The 21,667-nt window shown below is 43.1% G+C and overlaps 1 protein-coding gene across 3 annotated transcripts in view; it reads right to left on the bottom strand.

The window, feature by feature from the left end:
• The window catches only part of LOC139341998 (AT-rich interactive domain-containing protein 1B-like), a 167,764-nt gene that overhangs the window by 120,569 nt on the left and 25,528 nt on the right, over window positions 1–21,667 (bottom strand). For all 3 annotated transcript variants that reach the window (XM_070978811.1, XM_070978812.1, XM_070978813.1), the window contains exon 3: window positions 4,302–4,499. In XM_070978811.1, coding sequence (XP_070834912.1) covers window positions 4,302–4,499 — 198 coding nt within the window. The remainder of the gene's footprint in view (window positions 1–4,301; window positions 4,500–21,667) is intronic.

Here is a 21,667-nt window from a genome sequence, read left to right as displayed (position 1 = left end):
TGAGGTAGAAAGTATTAGACAGTAACAAAATATCATGCACTTCATCTGCTACGTGTCGGCTGTAATATGGCCACGAAGAGGAAGAAAGGGCGCCGATATCATCCTTTCAGGCAATTTGTCGCTGTAGCCAACAATCACGGCAAAAACATTAGGGTCAATATATCTATAGGGTCTTTTAGAAATATACTTTATGAATAGTGAGCATGTTAACACATAAATAACATGTCAAGTAGTTTATAGGTCAAAAAGTCTTCTCAATCAATTAAGTTAAAGTATATGTGTCACAACGTTGCTGAGAACTCAAAATATCTGCTGTTCTTAAACACCCACAGCACTCAAAAACCACCAGCAAACCTCCCACATTAATTTTTTTTCAAAATCTACTTCCTCTCTGATGGGATATTATATCTTTTTTTATTTTTCCGTAGTAGCCTTGATGTCTTAGAAATGTCTTTTTAGCCTGCTCTGCTCCGTGCAATCAGATGAGGTCACAGCAGTGCAATGGACTCAAAGAAAGACGGCATTTTCACTTCGATTTGTTACAAAACCAGCTAATAGCGGTCGTTGCAGAGCAAATTCTGTGTCAAAGGCAGTTGGAATGGTTCCATCAGCTGGAGGATGTCCTCTGGCTAGGGTTAATGGGAGTGGAGTGGGGGGAAAGGAACCGCAGAGAGTGCCGGAAGAACAAAATAAAGAACTTTTCAGCTTGGATTTCTCCGAGTAATGCAGGGTCAAAAAACAGGGGTCAAAACCACAATGACATCCTAATCTGGCGTGCGCTTGCAATTGTGTGTATGTGTGTGCGTGTAATCCGTTCTGTGCGGCTCACATCATGTCTCATTTCAGCCCAGAATCACAGACAAAGGTCACCGTTTGACCTTTTCACAGCTCAGAATTGCTACAGCGCACTTGGCTGATTAGTGTACACGCAGACACACACACACACACACACACACACACACACACACACACACACACACACACACACACACCAAAACCGATAGAAAGACACACACTCACGGAGAGCAGAAAAATGAAAGTAATGCAGAGCTGAGCTGAAAGCACAACAAATCTTCTATTTGTTATATTGGCCAACTGCACAATGTAAGTTCAATTTCCAAACATGTTTACTCTTGGATCCAAAATCAAAGACAGGGACCTAGTTTCTTTGTTATTTAAATTTATTCTGGTATTTTGTGGCATTCTTTCCCTTTCTTTTGTCTCTCGCTCAATCGATGGACAATTAACTCTGTCTTAATGCCACTGAACAGGCTTGTTTTTGTTATGTGTAAAATGTCATGTTTTTTAATGATCAATATTGTGTATTTTCAGTAATTACTACTGGACTTGACCTTTGCACTGTTACACAAGATGGGACTGGTGCAGCTAAGCGCAAACCCGCCCCCCACCCCCCATCTACACCATTAAGTTTCAGATGAACTGGACTGCTGGTTGAAAAGACTGTCCTTTAGCTGTACTTGTCCATTAATAGCCGGATTTCTTGTTAAAGCTCATTTCCCACACAGAGCCAAAATGTAAAAATGTCATAGTACAGGGGCTGGGAGCTTATTAGTCGAAGGAAAGAGTGGATTTAGTTTTATCTATAGTCTGATGGCGAGTAAACAGGACCTGGTAGGAGTTGGCGTACTGCCTGCTGTGTTGCTGGGACATAAAATGCTGTATAGCTGCAACACATACGACGGATTTCTAGATTAAAGGTAAAGACAGCGGGATGCTACACTGATGCATGGCTGCTGAGGGTATTGAGGCTTTCATGCAGTGTTAACAAGCATGTGTGCTGATTGAACCATTTTGCCTTAAAGTAACGTGTATTCATACAGTAACAATCAAAAACAAGGAAAGCAGCCTCCTGGTCACACAGGTTGGCATAGCAACCAATATGGGATCTATCAGCATAGGTGAAACAGGGCTTTGGCCAATAAGAGTGCTTGGGCAGAACTACCTGGTGTATAAATGTCAGCGAGGGTCAACTGCCGCCACATCATCGGCGATGATGAAAACACACCATTACTGTCACCAAATGTCACAGTGGCCATGGATCTCAGCCTCTCCTAGTTAGAGTGAATAATGTTTGTTCAGTAGGCGGCACGGCCTGTGTGTCAGCATGTTAAGTGAGGAAACAAGAGTAAGTGCTTTTTTCAGTGTGAGACAAAAGGCATGCTGGCTGAAATGTTCACTCAGTATGAAAATTACTACGCTAAGACTAACGATTTCCTTTTTTGACAACCTGCTTTTGTGCTCACAATGGCTTTTTGCTTGGCTATTTGTCTTGGTGTGCTCAATAGTCAAGGCTGTCTAAAAGAAGGTTTAACTACATCTCAGTAAATCACAGTGTAACTACTTAGACAGACAAGACGACACCACTGCCAAATGGCATCAACTAGTGCACATGCTACGTAAGTCTATTCACATTTGTGAACTACTAATGGCTGATGTGGTGCCTGGGCCAATAAAAAGAAAGGATGCTGTGTGAAAATAGTGCTGCACTTGTTCTCTGAGTATCTTGATCCTTCCTGTCATTTATGGAATCAATACAGTTCTGTACTGATGAGCTTACAGTTTGGATATCATAATCAAATCTGTCTGCTGTTTCACAAAGTGGCGAACCTCGCTCCATCCTCAGTTGTGAACGACTGAGCCTCTCCAGGATGCTCCTTTCACAAACAATCATAATTCAATCACCTGTTACAATGAACCTGTTTACCTGTGGAATGTTCCAAACAGGTGTTTTTGGAACATTCCACATCTTTCCCAGTCTTTTCATGCTCTGACACTAAATTAAACAGCATTTTTGGTATTGTAGTTGTCCAAGATAGTGCTACATTTAAGTACTTTATGTATTCCTGGGCACTGCAATCTAAAACAATGCAGTGTTTCATGAGTTGCTTATATGTTGTGTATGTAAAATCTGCAATTCCATTCTGATGTATTCTTTGAAAGAAGTATGAACTACATCTATAAAAACAGTATTTTCCTCTGAAATGTAGTGGAGTGGAAATACGAATTTGCACATAATGAACGCTCAAGTAAAGTGTCAAAACTGTAGTGTAGTGCTTGAGTCCCACTTCTCAGCTCCACACTGTGGTTCTCTGGTTTGCAATGCTGTGCATTAGGATTCAGGATTGAAATCAGGTGTCTTTGACGTGGTGTACCAAGAGCACAATGAATAATTAAAAAACAAACAAAAGCTTGGATATGGACTAATATAGCCAGTATTCTTCAATTAAAGCATGTCTTTATCAGCCCTGATACTGATCTTGCAGGAATGGCTCGGGGCATCCCTGCTCCTCTCATCTGTCTTTTCCTGTTCTGCTTCGGCTTGTCTTCTCCTTTCCCTCCCTGTTCTGTCTGATCTCTCCCTTCCTGTCCAGTTCTGTTGTAATCTCTGCCTTCTTTGTCCTGCTCCGTTTTGTTCTGCTCTGTTCTGATCCAGGGCAGGGCTGTTGGCCAGAGTCACTCCACACAGGCTGATAGATCTCTGGCTGTAGAGTGGATGGGAAACACATGGGCAGCCTTCATTCAACTCAAAAACAACTGCTTGAACCTGGCTTCCCAATGGAAAAACTTCAACAGAACATCATGCTGAAACTTGGCAGGGCAAGTCTGGATCCATAACTGTGGAACAGGCCCTTTGTAGTACTGAGGACTGGATTTGCTCAGGCAGGTTAAAAAATGTAACAATATGTATCTCTGCAATATGACTGTCCAATCTGTGAACTTATTACATTCAAATGTCCTGTTTCTGTTAAGTAAGTGTGTGTGTGTGTGTGTGTGTGTGTGTGTGTGTGTGTGTGTGTGTGTGTGTGTGGAGAGAGAGAGAGAGGAAGAGAATATGAAAATAGAGGAAAACACAGAGGGTGAGATTTAAAATACCTCACATGAATAATGCAAGGGTATAATGCGACCCATACAGCAGGCATGTAGGACCACCGACACACCACACTATCATTTGCACATGGACACACACACACACGCACACACGCACTCACACACAGTTTATCCCTTAAGATGATCTTGCCAATCTCAGCACGACTAAAATATTAATATACAACCCATGGAAAAAGATTTGGATGAAATCCCTTTCCTGCTGATATTTCAAATTCTAAATTCTTGATGTTACATCTGATAGGTGACATCTGCGTACCTATGTGTAACTGATATAGTTATTCATTTGCATTTATTAAGTTATGGTCATCATTTCCATTTTTTCCACGCAGGAACCAGCGCGGCAGGGTGTCTGGTTCCGCGTGTGATGAGTTTATGTGTGTGTGCGTTGGTACCTGTTGTGGTGGTGGTCGAGGCTGCAGGTAGGGGCTCTGGGTCGGGCCTGGAGGGGTCTGCTGAGGGGGGCTAAAGTACGTAGGGGTTCCCTGCTGCCCCGCCTGCTGCTGCTGCTGCTGCTGTTGCTGCTGCTGCTGCTGCTGCTGCTGCTGCTGGCTGTAACCCCCCATCCCCTGTTGGCCATATGGCGCCACCTGCTGAAACAACCAATCACACAAGGGTTAGAGGGAGATATTAAGGTCATGGCTGAGGCAGAAGCAAAACTTTCACTTCAGATTAAAAGTAATGCAAAGAGGCAGTTGGGTACAATTAGAGGCCTAACACAGCAGATCCATTCATATAAAAGCAGGAGAGTCTTCGAACCTGTAATCTTCTTGGAAGTAGTGGGAAATAAAACCAAAACATCCCACCCAGCCTTCACAAACTGGCCTCTATCCATTTCCCACTTCAGTTGATTGTCCCTCAGCTAGAGTTCTTAATTTAGCTCAGACCAGGCTGACACGCGTCTCCCAGCAGTCCTCTGCCTAATGAACTCACACTGCAGAGAAGTCTAACTTTATGTCCTCTGGCTTGCCAAATGCATCCCCCTCTCTACATTATCTCCGTCTCGGCCAGCTCACAGATGGGATGAGGTGTGCTGGATATTACTGCTGGCCCGTCCCAGGCCGTAACCCTAATGAGGGACACATGGATGAGCCGGGGCATTCCAGAGCAGCGCAGTTAAAAAACCCAACTTGCGAGGGCCAAGCCACGCCAAGTGGCGATGCTGCATTACACGGTGCTTACCGGAGAGACATTGTGAACAGGGAGTACGTGGAACAAGCTGGCACCAATACAAATGTAGTCTAAATCCATCCTTGTCGTTTGTTATGACTACAGACAGCACCAGGTGCTCCTCGCTCCTCTAAGGATTTCCTATGGAGGCTGGGGTTTTCTCATTCACACACACACACACACAAAAACCAAGTGCAGACTATTAAACAACATTTACGACTACTGGTGAAGCAATCTGACAGCACTTTTCATGTCATATTTTTTCCCCATCATGTCACGCTGCTTTTTTATTCAGCGACAACCCAAAGTGCTGCCACAAACTCATCAAACAAGCGCACAGGGTGTAATTTGGGGTGTGTGCAAAGCTCATAGTCCACCTCCAGCCTCTTGCCCTAAACTTTGAAATGTCCCTTTAAATCTTCTTTAGCAGGCTTTCTCTCTCAGAGTGATTTATATCTCAAATGATAGTATTATAGGGACTCCGATGTGACGTAACTACTCCACTACGGTCTTGTCTGATCAAAAGCAAAGAGTGCACACATTCAGAGTTTTACAGTGACTGTTATGAGTGAGAGAACGCAATCATAAAAGCCTTGTTGAAACTGATGGCTGGTGTAAAATACAGTGAAATCTGATCTGGCTGCAGAGGGCAAGTGGAGATTAATACATTTGAAATAGTTTTGAAGAGTAACTTCCTTTGAGTGGGTGTTGAAAAAGAAATCTTCCCTCAATGCAGGCCAGAGCTTTTTGACTCTCTGAATAGAGATGATTAGACAATGTAGAATACTTTTCACTTCAATGGAAATCTGATTAGAAAGGACAGGTCTGTGTGTGTGTGTGTGTGTGTGTGTGTGTGTGTGTGTGTGTGTGTGTGTGTGTGGTGTGCACAGAGTGTGAGAGTGTCATTAGGCCGATGAGACAGACAGACAGGGTGAGATCAGTCTCGCTGGCAGAGAGGTTAATAGCATGGCCCTGCTCATGCCAACAGCACCACTGGATTCATTACTGCCAGCCAGGGCAACACACACACACACACACACACACACACACACACACACACACACACACACACACACACGCACACACACGCACACACGCACGCTCACAGACATAGTACTCACATACCAGTGTACTCAAATGAATACACATAATTCAAGTTGTCTGTACAGGGGTTTGTTAAAGTAAGAAAAACAAACAAATACTCTCACTCTCACGCACACACACACACGCAGCAGCATCATTAGATGTGGATCAAAACCACTCTGATAAAACAGCAGCAACTCTATCCAGTGATCAGCGATGACAGGCTGGCGTAACACAGTGGGTCTCGACTGGAACAGCACTGTTATGGGATTGGCAAGGATTAGGTCGCCATGGAGATCGGGACCAGACAACCGTGGGTGGGTTCCTTTCTTAGACAAATACAATGACAGACAGACAGACAGATACGGGGAGACAGAGACAGATAGACGGATGAATAGGTAGACAGATGTAGGCAGAAAGAAAGACAAAACATGGGTTAACAGAAAACGGTTCTTTAGGTTTGTGCTTCCAAAAAACAGTCCTATAAATACCCTTGTTATAAAGCATGCAAAGCTAATGAATAAATAATAAACCACACTCGTTTCTGTTGTCTTAAAAATCGCCGGTTTGAGTTGCTGAGATTTTATATGTATAAATACACCTGGGACACAGCGAGCAAGCATGCTGGAATGAGGAAGTGTGAACACACCAACGTTATGTCTGCTGTCTCTGTTTGCTTTGTATCAGGGTAAAGGGTCCCGTGGCTGAATGGATGGATAAAAATAAGAGTGTAGAGTTTCTATATGTCATTTTATGTGTCGACTTTTGACAGCAGTGAGGAATAAATCAGTGTGGTTTCTTTTCTCACGATTGGGTCTTGCCATACACTGATAGCTCCTCTTCCTCCACTACATCAAATATACATGTCCAGAAACACACAGCAGAAAGTCTGTGCAGAAGAAACGAGGCCTTCTTCTTAATGTGCCACCAGATTAACTAGTGCATGCAACAGAAACACCATTTGCACACATGCTGCAGAGTTAACATAACAACACCATTTTCGGATCACACACTGCATCATCCTCTGGGTTACATGGGGCATAACAACACGAAACCACACGGAGATCCCACCGAGACAAGATCTCGGTGACATTCAATCATTAAATACCAAGACGATGGGTACAACAACTTCACTGCCGGGGAGAAGTGTGGCATAAAGGTTTGGAGGACATTCAGCTGAGCTGTTGATTACCTATGAACGATACGCAGATGCATGCAGTACTGACATCTGCATGGTCTGTTTTTATACTATAACATTACAAATCTGTTGTTTGAATACTTCTATAAGATGAGGTACTGTGGCTGTTATCATGGCCAGTGGTGGTGACTGTAAATGGAGCTCCAAATCATGGTTTACTCCTATAACTACTTTATATAGAAAGACTTTTACAGGGGACATTTAAAGAGTGTCCTTTTTCAGTGTACTCAACAAGAGAGACTGACAGATATGCAAGCAGGTAGACAGGCAATCAGGTAAGCAAGCAGAAGAGACAGACACAGAGACAAACGGAAAAAGACAGAGAAATACCGTCAGTCAGTCAGTCAAATAGGTACAGAGACAGCAGGCAGACTGGAGGTCTAACAAGTAGCAACCTGTCACAGTGGCTTTGGGAGGGAAGAAAGAGTCATTCAAATGCAGCTTCTGTTTGATCGCTGGGGGCGACTGTGTGAATGTACTGTACCTACTGAGCACACACCAGCTCACTGAAACCTGATTTTCTTTGACTGAGAATATGCTTAGTGATAAACAGACTCGCGGTGCTGTTGCTTCTAACAATAAAAATAACTGCTGGAAGTGGAAAATAAGACCATTCTCTGTCTTTTTCTTCCACTCAGGTGTGTGGAAGCAGACAAAATAACAGTGTGATTTATCCAGAGTGTCTTGGCAGGCACACGGTGTCAAATAAATGTCTGTAATGAAATGACAACAGATGCGAAGTGCTGTAGGGAGAAATGATGCAGAATAGACGTCCTGCGAAGCAAATAATTCACCATAAACTGCAGAAACAGTGTGATGAAAACAAAAGCCTTGGCGGCATATTAAGACACAAACACTCACACGAACAGTGAGAAGAACTCAATCAAAAATCTATCAAAACAAGAGTCATGTGAAAAGGCAGACAATATCTTCCTGCTCTGCAAATGGAAGTAATAAATAGCCATGCTAACCCTCATCCATGACAGTGGTGTGTGTGTGTGTGTGTATGTGCACATGTGTGTGCCTTAAATCAGCCGTTTAAAAACCTTGCACGGAACAAGGCACTGCTTGTAATTCAATTGGGCCAATGAGCAATAGACAGGGATTTTCATAATTCTGTCAGAGTGGCGATACGGCTGGCTGGCAACCGGGACCACAGGTCGCCCATTTTGAGTGACAGATGGGCTCAGCCAACCAGAGCGCTAAGCAGAACCACCACCCACGACCCCTGAAACACACGCACACTGAGAGGCATGACAGGCACACATAGGCACCGCATCAGCATTAGCATGCTGTCATGCTAGTGGGCCACCGCAGAAGTGCCAGCTTGAAATAAAAAAAGTAAATAGAGAAAGGGTTACAAGTAATAGAGTCAGATGAGCTGACAGAGAGTGAAACAGAAGAGAAGCGACATAAAGCACGATACAGACATGTGAGGAGGCAAAGGAAGATGTTTAGAGAGAGAGATGGAGAGATGGGCAGAGAGGAGATAGAGCAAGGGTGTTACAGATAGAGATACTTAAAGGGATGATAAAGCGATGTTTCATGTGATAAAGACAGAGAGAGACGGAAAAAGACGGTGATGCAGACAGAGGGATATGTGGAGAGAAAGGCAAGTGTAAAAAAAGGCAGAGGAAGGAAGGAAGGAAGAAGAGGCTGAGCGGAAGGATGGGGATGATGTGAAATAATGATGAAGACGATCGGAGAAAAGAAAATGTGATGGCGCGGAGCTTCAAGTAGTTTTACTCACATAATCTGAGGAACATGTAAGAGAGGCTGGATTGAGAGGCAGAGACAGACAGACAGACAGATACTATAGATCCCACAGGATCACTAGGTGAATGTAATTCATTCATTACCATTAACAAGCTGGACAGAAGAGCAGCACCAGTTTGAGTTCTGAGGCCAGAAATGAGAAACATGAGCTGCGCTCATACGACACAGATTTAAACGTCGACCCAAAGAAAATGAGTATGCATACCAAAAAACATTTGTTTGTCATTTGCGTGGGTTGAAACTATTGTCCCAGAATGTAATACAGACAGGACAGGGAAGTCAAAGACATAAGAAATGTGAGCAAATCGCTGAAGTTGGTTCAACAGCTCATGAAAGAGCTCAAAGAAATGAAAAACAAAATAGGAAATATTTAAAAACCATTCGGTTTTATGATGATGCAGTTTTGATGTCCAACAGCGCACATACTGTAGAATTCTTACTGGTATAAAGCAGTTAAGTACATTAACTTAACAAACAGTATCCTATAAAGATGAAGCCAAGTCAGTATGCATACCGGCATATTTTATTTATGTCTCCTTTCCTTTGTGAATGCACTGCTCTGCCTCCATGCTGAACAGTTTCAGAAGCCCCATCTATAAAGATGGAAATGACCAAACAGCAGCTAATAAGAATCTTAATGAATAATCCACCATCCCTGCAATGACTGCAGGACACACTGATGAAAAGAAATGATAGAATACACTGTTTGCACTGTATTATATTTATATCCTGCACACTGATGAATGCTGCAACACCCTATACCCACTATGCTAACATTAGCGTACATTACAGTAAAAAACGTAGTCAATTCAAACAAACTCCTTTATATGCAACTTTTATTACTTGTACTTAATCATACAAGGACAGATACTGATCAGGAACCTGTTGTGGCAGGTTCACTGCGTTTGTCTCGATGGAAGCCATGTTTCTACAGCACTGTTTGCAAAATAAGTGAAGGAAGATAAGACTTCTTCAGAAGCCCTCCAGCCATATTGAGGCGCCACCACATCACTTACGTAAAGGTGTTACAGAGACAGGAAGAGGCCAAGGTGTTTGAATAGAAGCACAGAGAAGTGTAAGCTTAGCTACTGTGCTCACTGACAGTCAGCTGCTCTTTTAAAATAGATCCATCCTCGCGTTGGTTAATCGCAGCACCACTGGAGGGACGTGAGCGCAAAAAGCCAACGACATTAAAATAATTACATTTGTACACAGAGTGCAAATTTAAATATGACTCGCTCACATTCAGACTCTCCAGCAGTTCAGTCAATCTGAAACCTAACTTAAAGGCAGATAATCAAAGGAAATTTCAGAAAGGGAGCGCAGCAGGGGAACAGTGAGGGAGAGAAGGCTGTTGACAGATGTGTCAGTCAAAAGAGTGAAAAAGTAAAGCGGCATCAAAATAACTGCAACAACTATTTTTCTGAAGCTCGTCTGCTGTAAGTGGCTGAAGCGTTTAAATGCAACGCTTTTCAGTTGACCTGCATCGTCCCCTTTCCTCATTCTGTCTGATCTGTGGCACCTAAAAAAAGAAAGAAAACTTTTTTTGTTGTTTAGATCGACAAACATAAAACCATCGAGAAAGGAGACATTATACTGTACAGCAGAGGGATCACATCCACAGCATAATGTCTCCTATAACGTCTGACAAATTCAAACATCTTGCACCGATAAACTTAATGATGTGCTCGATTCGTGAGCCTCACTTACTGTACGTTCCAGTTCTGTTTCACTCCTGTGCAACATCTCAAAATTGTGTGACCAAATTGTGTTGAGAGATAACCCTCGAGCTACGCTGAACAAGAAACTGGGGGACAATCTGAACCTGGGCAAGACAAGACAGACAAAGACTCAAATGAATACTGCACATTTCAGGATGGAAGTAAAATAAATGCGCCCTTAAATATTTCTGATTGTGGTGACAACTTCAGGTAAAACATTAAAGAAGTGATCTACTTAAAGGAACAGTGTACAGTCTTAAATACACTTACACAATCTTATTCAATCTTATTGTTTAAGATTAACATTTTATTTTTTATTTTTTTCTATAATTCTTTTTCTCCAAAAGGTTAGATTTGTATTATTATAGGCGGGAATCCAACAAATAAAAAGTAACATTTCCATTTCATTGTTTTCTTGATGTATACTCGCATTTTACGAATGTTTCAATCGATTATTAATGTGGATTTTGTCTACGGTGTCCTTCCTTTGTGATTGGCTGCTGCAGCCTGAGGGTTTAGTATAGAGCTGCTTTGGCTTTCTACTGTGAATCTGCTGCCTGACGACAGTCCATTACCAAAACAGTCCATATCTAATCCCCTCCGTGCTGACGCTGTGTGGGAACACAGCTTCCTTTGCCTGACTGCAATTTGCTACACACCTGTCCACCAGGTGCGCATTGGACAACTCTTAGTTTGTCACTGAATCGTCGAAAGTTAGTTCTAATTTGAACCATGGGATCATTGCTGCCCTGCGATCGACTAGCGACCGGTCCAGGATGTACCCCGCCTCTCACCTGTTAATTGCTGGGATAGGCTCCAGCCCCCCGCAACCCCGAAAGGGATAGGCGGTATAGAAAATGGATGGATGGATGGGATCATTGCTAAGACCCCTGCAACACAAGTGCATTCATGACTTTGCTGTAAAGTCCACCCTCGGCATCTTTGCGACGCACAAAGTTGACATCTAAAGAAACACATCACTACTTTCGCATCTGAGCTGAGTCGACAAGAGGTTATCGTTAAACTCCGGAGCAAAACAAATCAAGCAGCTTCTTCAGCTCGGCGCGGCGATAAGATCAGCCGCTCACAGCCGACACCACATGCGCTCATCTCTTGTATGCGGAAAGAGGCAGGAACGCCGTCACTGGTTTGTGAGTCGCAGGCGAAGGTGAGTCCCTTAATGAAATGCGAGGCGTCGGAGGGAAGGATCAGCATCAACAGGCTCATGATTAAACATAAGGGGAAGGAGAGGGGATGCATCAGCGTGCTCGTCATCGTCCTCGCATCTCTCCCCCCAAGGTGACGGCGTTCTCCGTTGCTCCATGCCTCTCTTTGATCTACCCCCCCGACACACACACACACACACATCAGGAGGCCCTTGACACCACAAGGAATGAGCTGCCCTCACCAGTGTGAGAGAAAGAGTGAGGGACAGGAGGAGTGATATACAGCGACCTAGACACTACACATGGAGCAAAGACTAAATATAAAAATACAGCAGCAGTCACATTCAGGGAACAAAGAAAAACTAGGCTGCAGATGAATTAACTTTTTTTTTTTTCCATTTTGCTTCAGCTTTTTTTTGTTGATATGAAACATGGTGCACTTCATATACCGAGAGGTTTTTATTCCCAAATGAAAACACAAGCCTGTCTATTCAGAGATTGTGACTTATCGACCCGGTGATAACATCAACATCGCACTGACGGCGAGTGAAAGCGAGCAGATAGTGTAGCTTTCCACTGATAGACACACAGGCGTGTTTTTCTATATTTTCATCTCGGATCCCTTTCTGAAGACTGCCAAATGTTGCTCTCTGCCCCCTGTCTGTCTCTCTTTATTTTTCCCTCTCTCTAATTCTCTGTTTCTGCTCACATCAATTGATGGCTGGCTGTGACTAGCGGTGCCTGTGTTGTTCCAGGCAGAGCTGTAATGGAGACATTTGGAGAGGCAGAGCAGGGCAGGTTAATGCTCTTTGTAATGTGTGTGTGAACAGCGTTTTATTTTTTTCTCTCTCTCTCTCTCTTTTTTTCCCCTTTTCGCGAGAGCCTCTGGGCCCCGTGCCACCGGCTCCAAATGTTTTCCCCTACTAAACTCCTGACCCCAATCTGTGGCCAAGAAAGACAGAAAAGAGAGGGGAAATTGAGAAAGAGGGAGAGAAAAAAAAGCAAATGTGATTCATTGGAGGGGTCAAAAATGGATCTGAACGGCCGAGGGAGGGAGGGAGGGCGGCGTAGTTACTGATACTGAAGGAGTTACAGCAGGATTCCCCAAAGAGGGAATGTGAGCGAGACACCGACACAGAATTTCTCAATGTTTGTATTGGAAATTTCAGGGGGGAAAAGCCGACCTAATGCTACATCAAACTCAAACTGAAGTTTTGACAGATAAAAAATAATCATCATTAAAGTGCAAAGTGGGGAAGAAGGAAAGACGGCTCGCGACACATGCAGACGTCACAATTCAACACAAAGTAGCCCTAAAGAGTCTTTCAGATCAATCACTCCGGCACGCGGTGCCTGGCCACATTTTTCACCGCTCACTGTGATGACAGGCTCGAACTTGTGTAGGAGTCATGTCAATTACATCTGAACAGGGAGGAGTGGGGGGGCGAGAGGGGGTGGGCTTCTAGTTGAAACATGCTTGTTCGCCATTAGCGGTCGACATCAGCGCAGGAGATTACACTCGTATTTTACATCCCCTGCTGCGAGGCTCGCTTCTCGGATGCTTACGCTCTGAGGTGCCGCTGTGCTAAACGACAGCGACACAATGGATTGTCGGGTTCCTTCAGGTCGGCGCGTTGGAGATGAATCAGGTGTCGGTGGTGTCAGGATGATGATGTAAAAGGGTTCCGGGGAAGCAGGCCTGTGTTGTCCATGACACCTTCTGAAGGGTCAGCAGGCACCTGTCTTTGCGTCAACACCTTGTTTCAGTGAGTCCATGCTGGAGCGCTCATGAGCAAACTTCATGTACCTCCTACTTTCACAAAAAACAACTTCCACATGACAGCTTGCCAGTTTATTAGGTACACCTAGCTGAATCTAATGCAGTTTAATACAACAGTCTTGTAATAAATCTTTCCTTTGTGAATGTTACAATGTTTTTGACTGTTATGTGGAGTTGACTTAATGGTCATTAGAGCTGCACTGCATTATACTGAGAGGTGTTTCTACGAGTGGGGGGGGGCTACATATCAGACACACCTCTGCGTGTAATGCAATGCAGCTCGACAGCACCGCAAACTACAGCTTTCAAAATGACCGTAAAGTTGAATCAACACCTCTCTACAACAACAAAAACTGAACCTTCTTGAAGGGAGGATTTATGGCTGGACTGTTGTGTTAGACTCCATTACATTTAGCTAGGTGTACAGAATAAACTGGAGACACGTAATTACTATGTATTTATTGCCATGTCAACCAGCTTGGTAGGAATGTTGAGAGAACCACAGGAGGGAACATACATCGCTGCATGATCACTAAACAACAAAACACACAACATACAGTGCAGCAAACTGCCATGTTGACAAAAAGATCTATAAGCTGCATTGGCCTGAATATGAGAGGATTCAGCATCGTCTCTGTCTGTCTGCTTTCTCTGTGGTTACTTGAATGCAACTGAGTGCTCCTGATGTTTGGTTAATAGTAATCTACTAGTTAAAGATGATTCTCTGGATAAAGAAATGTAAAATATTTAAAGCTATATGTGTAGATCTTATTTGAATAACGTTCACATTTCTGTGTTTATCTATCATCTTGTATTTAGCCATTATCTTGTTGCAAAAGGGTGGGTGGGGGGGGGGGTCATCTTAAAACTCAGATGGATTTACATTCAATTCAATACAGTATGCTAGACGTTCTTTGAAGTTACACTCTATGGTCTATACAGCCGGGCTCTGTCTTCATCTACGCTTCTTATACCAATCAATGTCTTCTCAGATCTGTTTTCAAATGTTGATGGCACATCACGTCTCTTTCGCTTCAACAAAATGAAGCCCAGAGAGTGCGATGCCGGAGCAGACTTGACCTGCGTAAAAATCTATCTCTAATCTGGGAGAAAAATGAGATGAATTCTCGGTGAGCCAATTAGAGCAGCGACTAATCCCCTAGTAACTCGTCAAAGACGTAAAGCATCCCTTTTTTTCCTCTCTCTTCCTCGCACCCTCCGTTTCGCTCCACTTTCATCTCTCTGCTCTTTTATCTTATCAATAGGCACATATAGAGCGCTGTAGACACAGAGCGCCGAGCCTGGATCTTTGAAAAACACTCAGTTTGTGACGTTTTACACCGCTCGCCTGCATTCAACACTAAATTATATTAAATTCCAACATCACTTCACCTGCCTGAGCGAGAATGATGGAGTTTATAGCTCATACAACTAATGCAACAGCGAGAAAGACCTGGGCTTTGTAATTTAACTAATGGCTGAAATGAAACAGTGTAATCCACTGGGTCACATCATACATATCACAATTTACTTTTATATATTATGTGTATGTGCTGCTTCTCCAGAATGCACTAATCCACGTCCCATTCTGTGTTTTGCCATCTTCCTTTATGTTAGATCTGGCACACACACACTTTACATTGATATAATTGATAGCATCACTTCAACTGGTCTGTGAAATGGGAGGGGTTACCTCCCCACTTTCCAGTTAATAGCCACGTAGCATCATCTCCACGTGGAGTCTGATTGGCTGAGAGCCACTCCACAGCAGCAGGGTAATAAAAGTTACAAATGAGAGCAGGCTATTAGAGCCATTGACGTGCGTAGGCTAGCTTGCTAATTAATTGATCCTGAAACTTCATCTATTTTGTAGCCAGAGAGGAACCCTTAATTAATCAGCCTTTCCATATCGTTGTCCTCCTTTCTTTCAATCCTTTTCTCTCTCCTCTGTTAAGCCCCTTCCCCCCCACCCCCTCTCACTCCTAATGTCTTTTTTAATTGTGAGGTGAAAATGCCCAGGGTCCCATGGGCTGGCATGGAGCGCAGGTCTGGAGTTGTGAAGGAGATAGAAGAAAGAAAGTGTGTGTTGTGTGGGTGTGTATCTGCATGGTTGAGATGTGTACTTTCAACAGCGAGGCACCGACGTTTCAAGAGCCTTTCAAATAGGGAGGGGCGTGACGACGCTGGAGTGGTCCCCTTTGTACCTCTACCCCTCCTCTGCCTCCATCTTTCCTGGCAGAGGGGCTGATTTATTGGGGCTTCCCAGCCATCCGTCAGAGCCAGCAGCGCTGGCTGCATTAACCCCAGAGACAACCCCAGCACCCGGGGCCCCTAAGTGCTTCCAAGTGGCCCTCGCTCTCCCCACTGGTGAGGAACCCCCCTGCCCAGGCTCAATCGATGTCGTAAATTACCCATCTAACTCCCTAAAGTCGATAGCCCACAAGATGATGTTTGGACAGACAAGGACTTTTACCAGCTTTTTATTTTAATGGAAACTTAAAAGCCCAGTCAACTATTGTCTGACCCTCTAAAGTACACTCACAAATTTCATTTTAATTATCACCGCTGTGTTTGTTTCTGAACTGGTAATAATCTTAAATTAACACTGGATTAAGTCAAATGTCCACAAACATTAATCATGTAATCTAACCTTTTTCCACTGTCAGAAAACACCACAAACTGACTTACTTGCTGTCTCTTTAAGAGACCTGTCAATCACTATTTTCATTTAGAGGTTTTGTCTCAGCAGGAAAGGGTAAATAATAAAATTACAATGGCTGAATTCCATTTAGCTTTGGTGCTGAGACAGTGTGTGTGTGTGTGTGTGTGTGTGTGTGTGTGTGTGTGTGTGTGTGTGTGTGTGTGTGTGTGTGTGTGTGTGTGTGTCTATATATAGTATTATTAAATTATTCTCATAACCGTTTAATTCAAACAAAAGCTTTATTGAGTGTCTACAACTATTTTCAAAAATCTATAAAGCACATCTGATAATTGCTTGACACTTCATTTATTTTAGTAGTTTCAGCTGTTTTGAAAACCACGGGTAAATAAGTTGCATTGAATAAATTAAACACATGAAGTGAATAAAACAAAGGAGAACAGCCATCTTGAATTGCTGCTTATTATCCAGGAATGCACACAGTCAGTGCCCAGTTGAAAGAAAAAGAGGCATTTAAAGAATACAGATGCATTATTTTATTTGTTCATTTGTCTTGTTTCCTTTGCCCGCTGATCATGAGTGAATAAAGATGATGTCTGAACAATCTTTAAAGAGAGAGTGGGACTTGAAGGGTATACAAAGCGGCAGAGAACAGCAGGCTTGTGAAGGGGTTTGTATGGAGTGAACAGGCGGAGGGTCAGCCACATTTCCACTTGACTTTAAATGCTTGGCTTCTATTAAGTTGGCCTAGTGTGTAAGGAACAAACAGCCAACACTGGTAATGGTTTCTGCCTGACTCGTTGACATATTCACCCCCATCTACACACACGCACGCACACCCTCTCTCTCACACACACACACAACAGCACAGATGCACTCCTTCCTTTTTCTCTTTCATTTCCCAGGATATCTGTTTTTCCTCCCGCTCCTTTCTCCCACTCCATCACCCCTCCCCCTTCTTTTCACATCAAACGCTAATGTTTCCTTCAAATTCCTTTTCCTCTCTGTCTGCCAACTTTGAAATCACAGGAAATTACGCTAAGAATTGGCAACGCTGTTTTTGTCTTTCTTGTTTTTTTTCACTTTCAACTTCATTCCGCTTCCAAAACTCTTGTGTGGCCTGTCATCCCCAAGACACCCGCCTCCTCCTTCTACTTCCTCCTCTTCCTCTTCTTCTTCTTCAGCTGATATGTTTGTTGTGGCTCCCATCACATCGCACACACATGCACTCTCCGTCTCTCACCCTGTGTGACACACTCAAACTGTCTTTCGTACACATGCAGACGCAGCATGATGCTAACTACACCTTATGCAAGGTCTAGGCTTACTGTATTTGCTGGAGGCTGTTTGGAAAGGTTGTTTTTTTTCTCTGAGACGTCAACAGCGAGATCGGTGTCTGTGCTTGCCTGCTATGTCTGAATAAAGGGAGGAGGCCATGAGCGGAGCACCTAAATGGCAGTGAACTACACTGCTGAGAATATGTATGAGCATTCATCAGAGTGCACGTATGTCAACATCTGCAGAAATATGCTGTCTGTGTAAGCATTTATGTGACTGCGCATGTGTAGAAGACAAAGAGCTTCAGACATTAAGCTTGAGGGCCTGAACAGATAAACAAGGACCCCCCAGAAACGATGACTCAGCCTGGACTGAAGGGTCACGTATGGCCTCTGGGTTGTGTACATTGTGTATGTTCACGCACACTGACTCAAATACTGTAAACAGCCAGATTAGTTGAGTCATGAACAAGCTTTTTTAATGGATCTGTGAACACGTCTGTGTGTATGTATGTAAATGTCACAGTGTAGGTGTGACATCTTTTCCATAACTGCATATTTCAGAGTGCGAACAAACATAAAGAAATAACAATAAATCAGATGACTTGATTTGTGGGTGTGCTCAGGCCATACAAATTGCAGAATCTAGTCATGAAGATATAGTTATTCTGGATACAATGTTAGAGCTTGTTCACACACATAACACACACACACACACACACAAAGAAAAATTTATTTTCTCACTTACCACTTGGGGAAAGCAAAGCCACGTAAATAGTCTTTGTTTTTTGAGATATCTATCATCTCAGAGATTTCTTACTCCACCCCGATATAATGGAAGTAAACAGAAATTTGTTTGTGCTGCTCAAAACATCAAACAATGACATTGTCCCTGTTACTCGGGATAAGAGAGGAGTTCCAATAAAAACTGTTCACAGGGAGGTCGGTGGATTTTCTTGAGTAATGGGAACACAAATTCTGGATATAGATGTTGCTCTCTTTTTTTATATTTTAGGAGCATTTTATTGAAAAGCAACAGTCGAGAGATGACAGGAAGTGCCAAAAGACAAAATTCAAGTCATTTTCATTGTACAGCAGAAATGTCAGTCAGATATTTCAAGTGACAAAGTAATAATTTACCCTGCATCATATCATACAGTAGATTTAAGCTGTTACAAAGGTTCATTCTGACGCCATGGTTTGAGTCCCTGACACACATCCAGCACGTCCTCTGGATGAAATGTATGTATTGCAGTGGAGTTATTATTTAATACAAGTGGGGCTTAATTTTGGCAGGATTTAATCATAATAATGAAAGGCATTCAAAGAGGACCTGTTGTTCCTCTGCTGAAACCCCCCCGACACACAAACGCACGCACGCACACACACACACACACACACACACACGCACACACACACACACACACACACACACACACACAGTCACTCAGTCGAGGGGAAATTACAGAGGTGGATGTACACGCATATCTTTGTTGACGTCACGTTGCATGGCAACATCCCAGCATGCTTGGCTGTGACAAGCTGAGGTCTCAGCCCTGAAGCGCGATGCATCATGGGGGATTGTGTGTGTGCCGTGTCTTACATCACCCACAATCCCCCCTTGCTGATGCTGCCACAGTGAAGACGGTGAGAATGTTCTAGGACAGTGTTGCAGCGCGAGGTTAAGACAGAGGGCGGCTGGTTTCTCCTCCCCCAGACACGACTGCAATCATGTCCATCTCAACCGCATTCGCTGCATCTTTTGATACGTAATTAATACTCACTTCAATACTTGATATACAGTATATTTTGCAGGACACATCTGGGGCATTCATTTTTAGCCCTCCCCGCTCCTCCCTGATCAGACCCCTGACCGCTTTTCTGTAGGTGAGGCTCATTACGTTCATCTGAGAGTGTGGAATTAAACCTCCTCCTCCGAACTCATTACTGTGAGCTAGATTTCACCGACTGCAGATAGGCAATGCGGTGGTGCTGCTTTTAAAGCCAGAGCCAGATAATTAGAAACTTTAGAAGCGCATTTCCCATGGCTATAGCCAGAGTGAACAACTAATTCTATTTGAACTAATTACGTTCCATAGCGCAACGCTCGGGCTATGTAATACGCCCGAGGATTTCATCACAAAACAGTACCAGGGATGTATTTTTGTGTGTGTTACTGACTGAACGTCATTATGCGTTGGCATTATTCTCTATGCACAGCCTGTCTTCATATACACACCCCCGCTGGCTCCCAATTGTGTGTATTTGATACCGCAAAACCCCACTGCAGGCGCAATAATGCCCATTTTGGGAGTGTGCTGACATCATCAAAATGCGTCAGACGAGCTTAAGACCTGCAGCTTGGGTAATGAAGTCCAAGATCAAGTCTCCCTGTTAGGGTCCAGTGTGACCAGTATGACAAAATTAGAGAAAATGAGCTATTTAGAATGAATTTCTTTGGCAATTAATATAACAATAATTATTATTATAAGTAGTAGCAGTAGTAGTAGTATCTACCTTTTTTATTGTGAGAAAGGTTACACATTATTTTGAAGCTATTCATTTATTTATGTATTGCAATTTTAAGCACAAAATATGGATGAAATCGGATTTAATTCAAATTATAACCATTGCTGTTATTCATATTAAAAGGTAATGCCTACACACCAATAACCAAAACAGTATAAACACACACAAAAATAAAAAAAATCTGTAATATTAATACATTATAAATAGATTTGAAAAAAATACAAGCACATTTTTGATTGTAAGCACAGAAAAATTTGACTTGAAATAAATAGCACTTCAGTAAAGTACTTGAGTACCACACACAGTCTGAATTCAAATATTTAAAAACTGATGCAGCAGAAGATATCCTGACTTTCAGTCCATAGTATTGGTCAATCTCCAACAGTACTGGATCATAGATTTCCCAAAATGCAACTTCGACCCTCGCTGCCCGGTAGACAGCCACATCTCTCAACGTCAACTCCAGTGGCTTTCCATTAAACATTTATCTGCAAGTCCACCTGGGATAACCCTGGCAACATTATTGGTTATCCTCTCAGACCTCATAAAGCTGTATTCCCAATGGTGGCTAAACCAATCCTCATGTCTAAAATCAGTGTAGTAACCCTTTAACTCTTTGTGCACCTCTGAGCATACCTATTTGTTGAGGCCTTCTCCATCTCCATAAGATGTTTTCCTTAAAAAAATACAAAACGTATCTTCACTGCATAATGTGAAAATCGAATGTGAGCGAGTCTACATATAAATACATGAGCATCACACACCAGTTCTTTCTGCATGTATGCATATTTGTACAGTATTTTAAGACAATGTAGGAAAAATCATTCCATCTGTGTTTCCCTCTTATTTTCACCATCTCTCTCTCTCTCGCTGTGTTCTTGCTATGTGTGGAAGCTCGCTCGTCCCAGTGAGAGGGGTCCAAGTCCAAACCAAACTAAATATAGCAGGCAGTGACAGCAGGGGACACTCCCCCCTCTCGCTGTGGCACTCAGAACTGCTGTTTCACGACAAACTACAGTGACTGAACTAGACTGTCACATACACACACACACACACACACACACACACACACACACACACACACACACACACACGCGTGCGCATGGTGAAAAGACGTTCACTCTCTGCCAGAAGTCTGGAACAAACATATATCATCATATCATCCACTCAAACACATCTATGGTGCACACAGATTAATACACATGCATACTTTCTCTGTGTCTCCCTTTAACACACACAAACACACACACACACAAACACACACACACACACACACACACAAACACACACACACACACACACACACACACACACACACACACACACACACACACACACACACACACACACACCCTTCCAATCCAAATTGGATTTACTTAAGACTCAATAAAGCAGACAGAAG

Source organism: Chaetodon trifascialis, chromosome 14 (assembly GCF_039877785.1).
Source record: "Chaetodon trifascialis isolate fChaTrf1 chromosome 14, fChaTrf1.hap1, whole genome shotgun sequence".
Taxonomy (NCBI): domain Eukaryota; kingdom Metazoa; phylum Chordata; class Actinopteri; order Chaetodontiformes; family Chaetodontidae; genus Chaetodon; species Chaetodon trifascialis.
The sequence above is the reverse complement of the archived record's forward strand: the minus strand, read 5'-3'. Positions and strand labels throughout refer to the sequence as shown.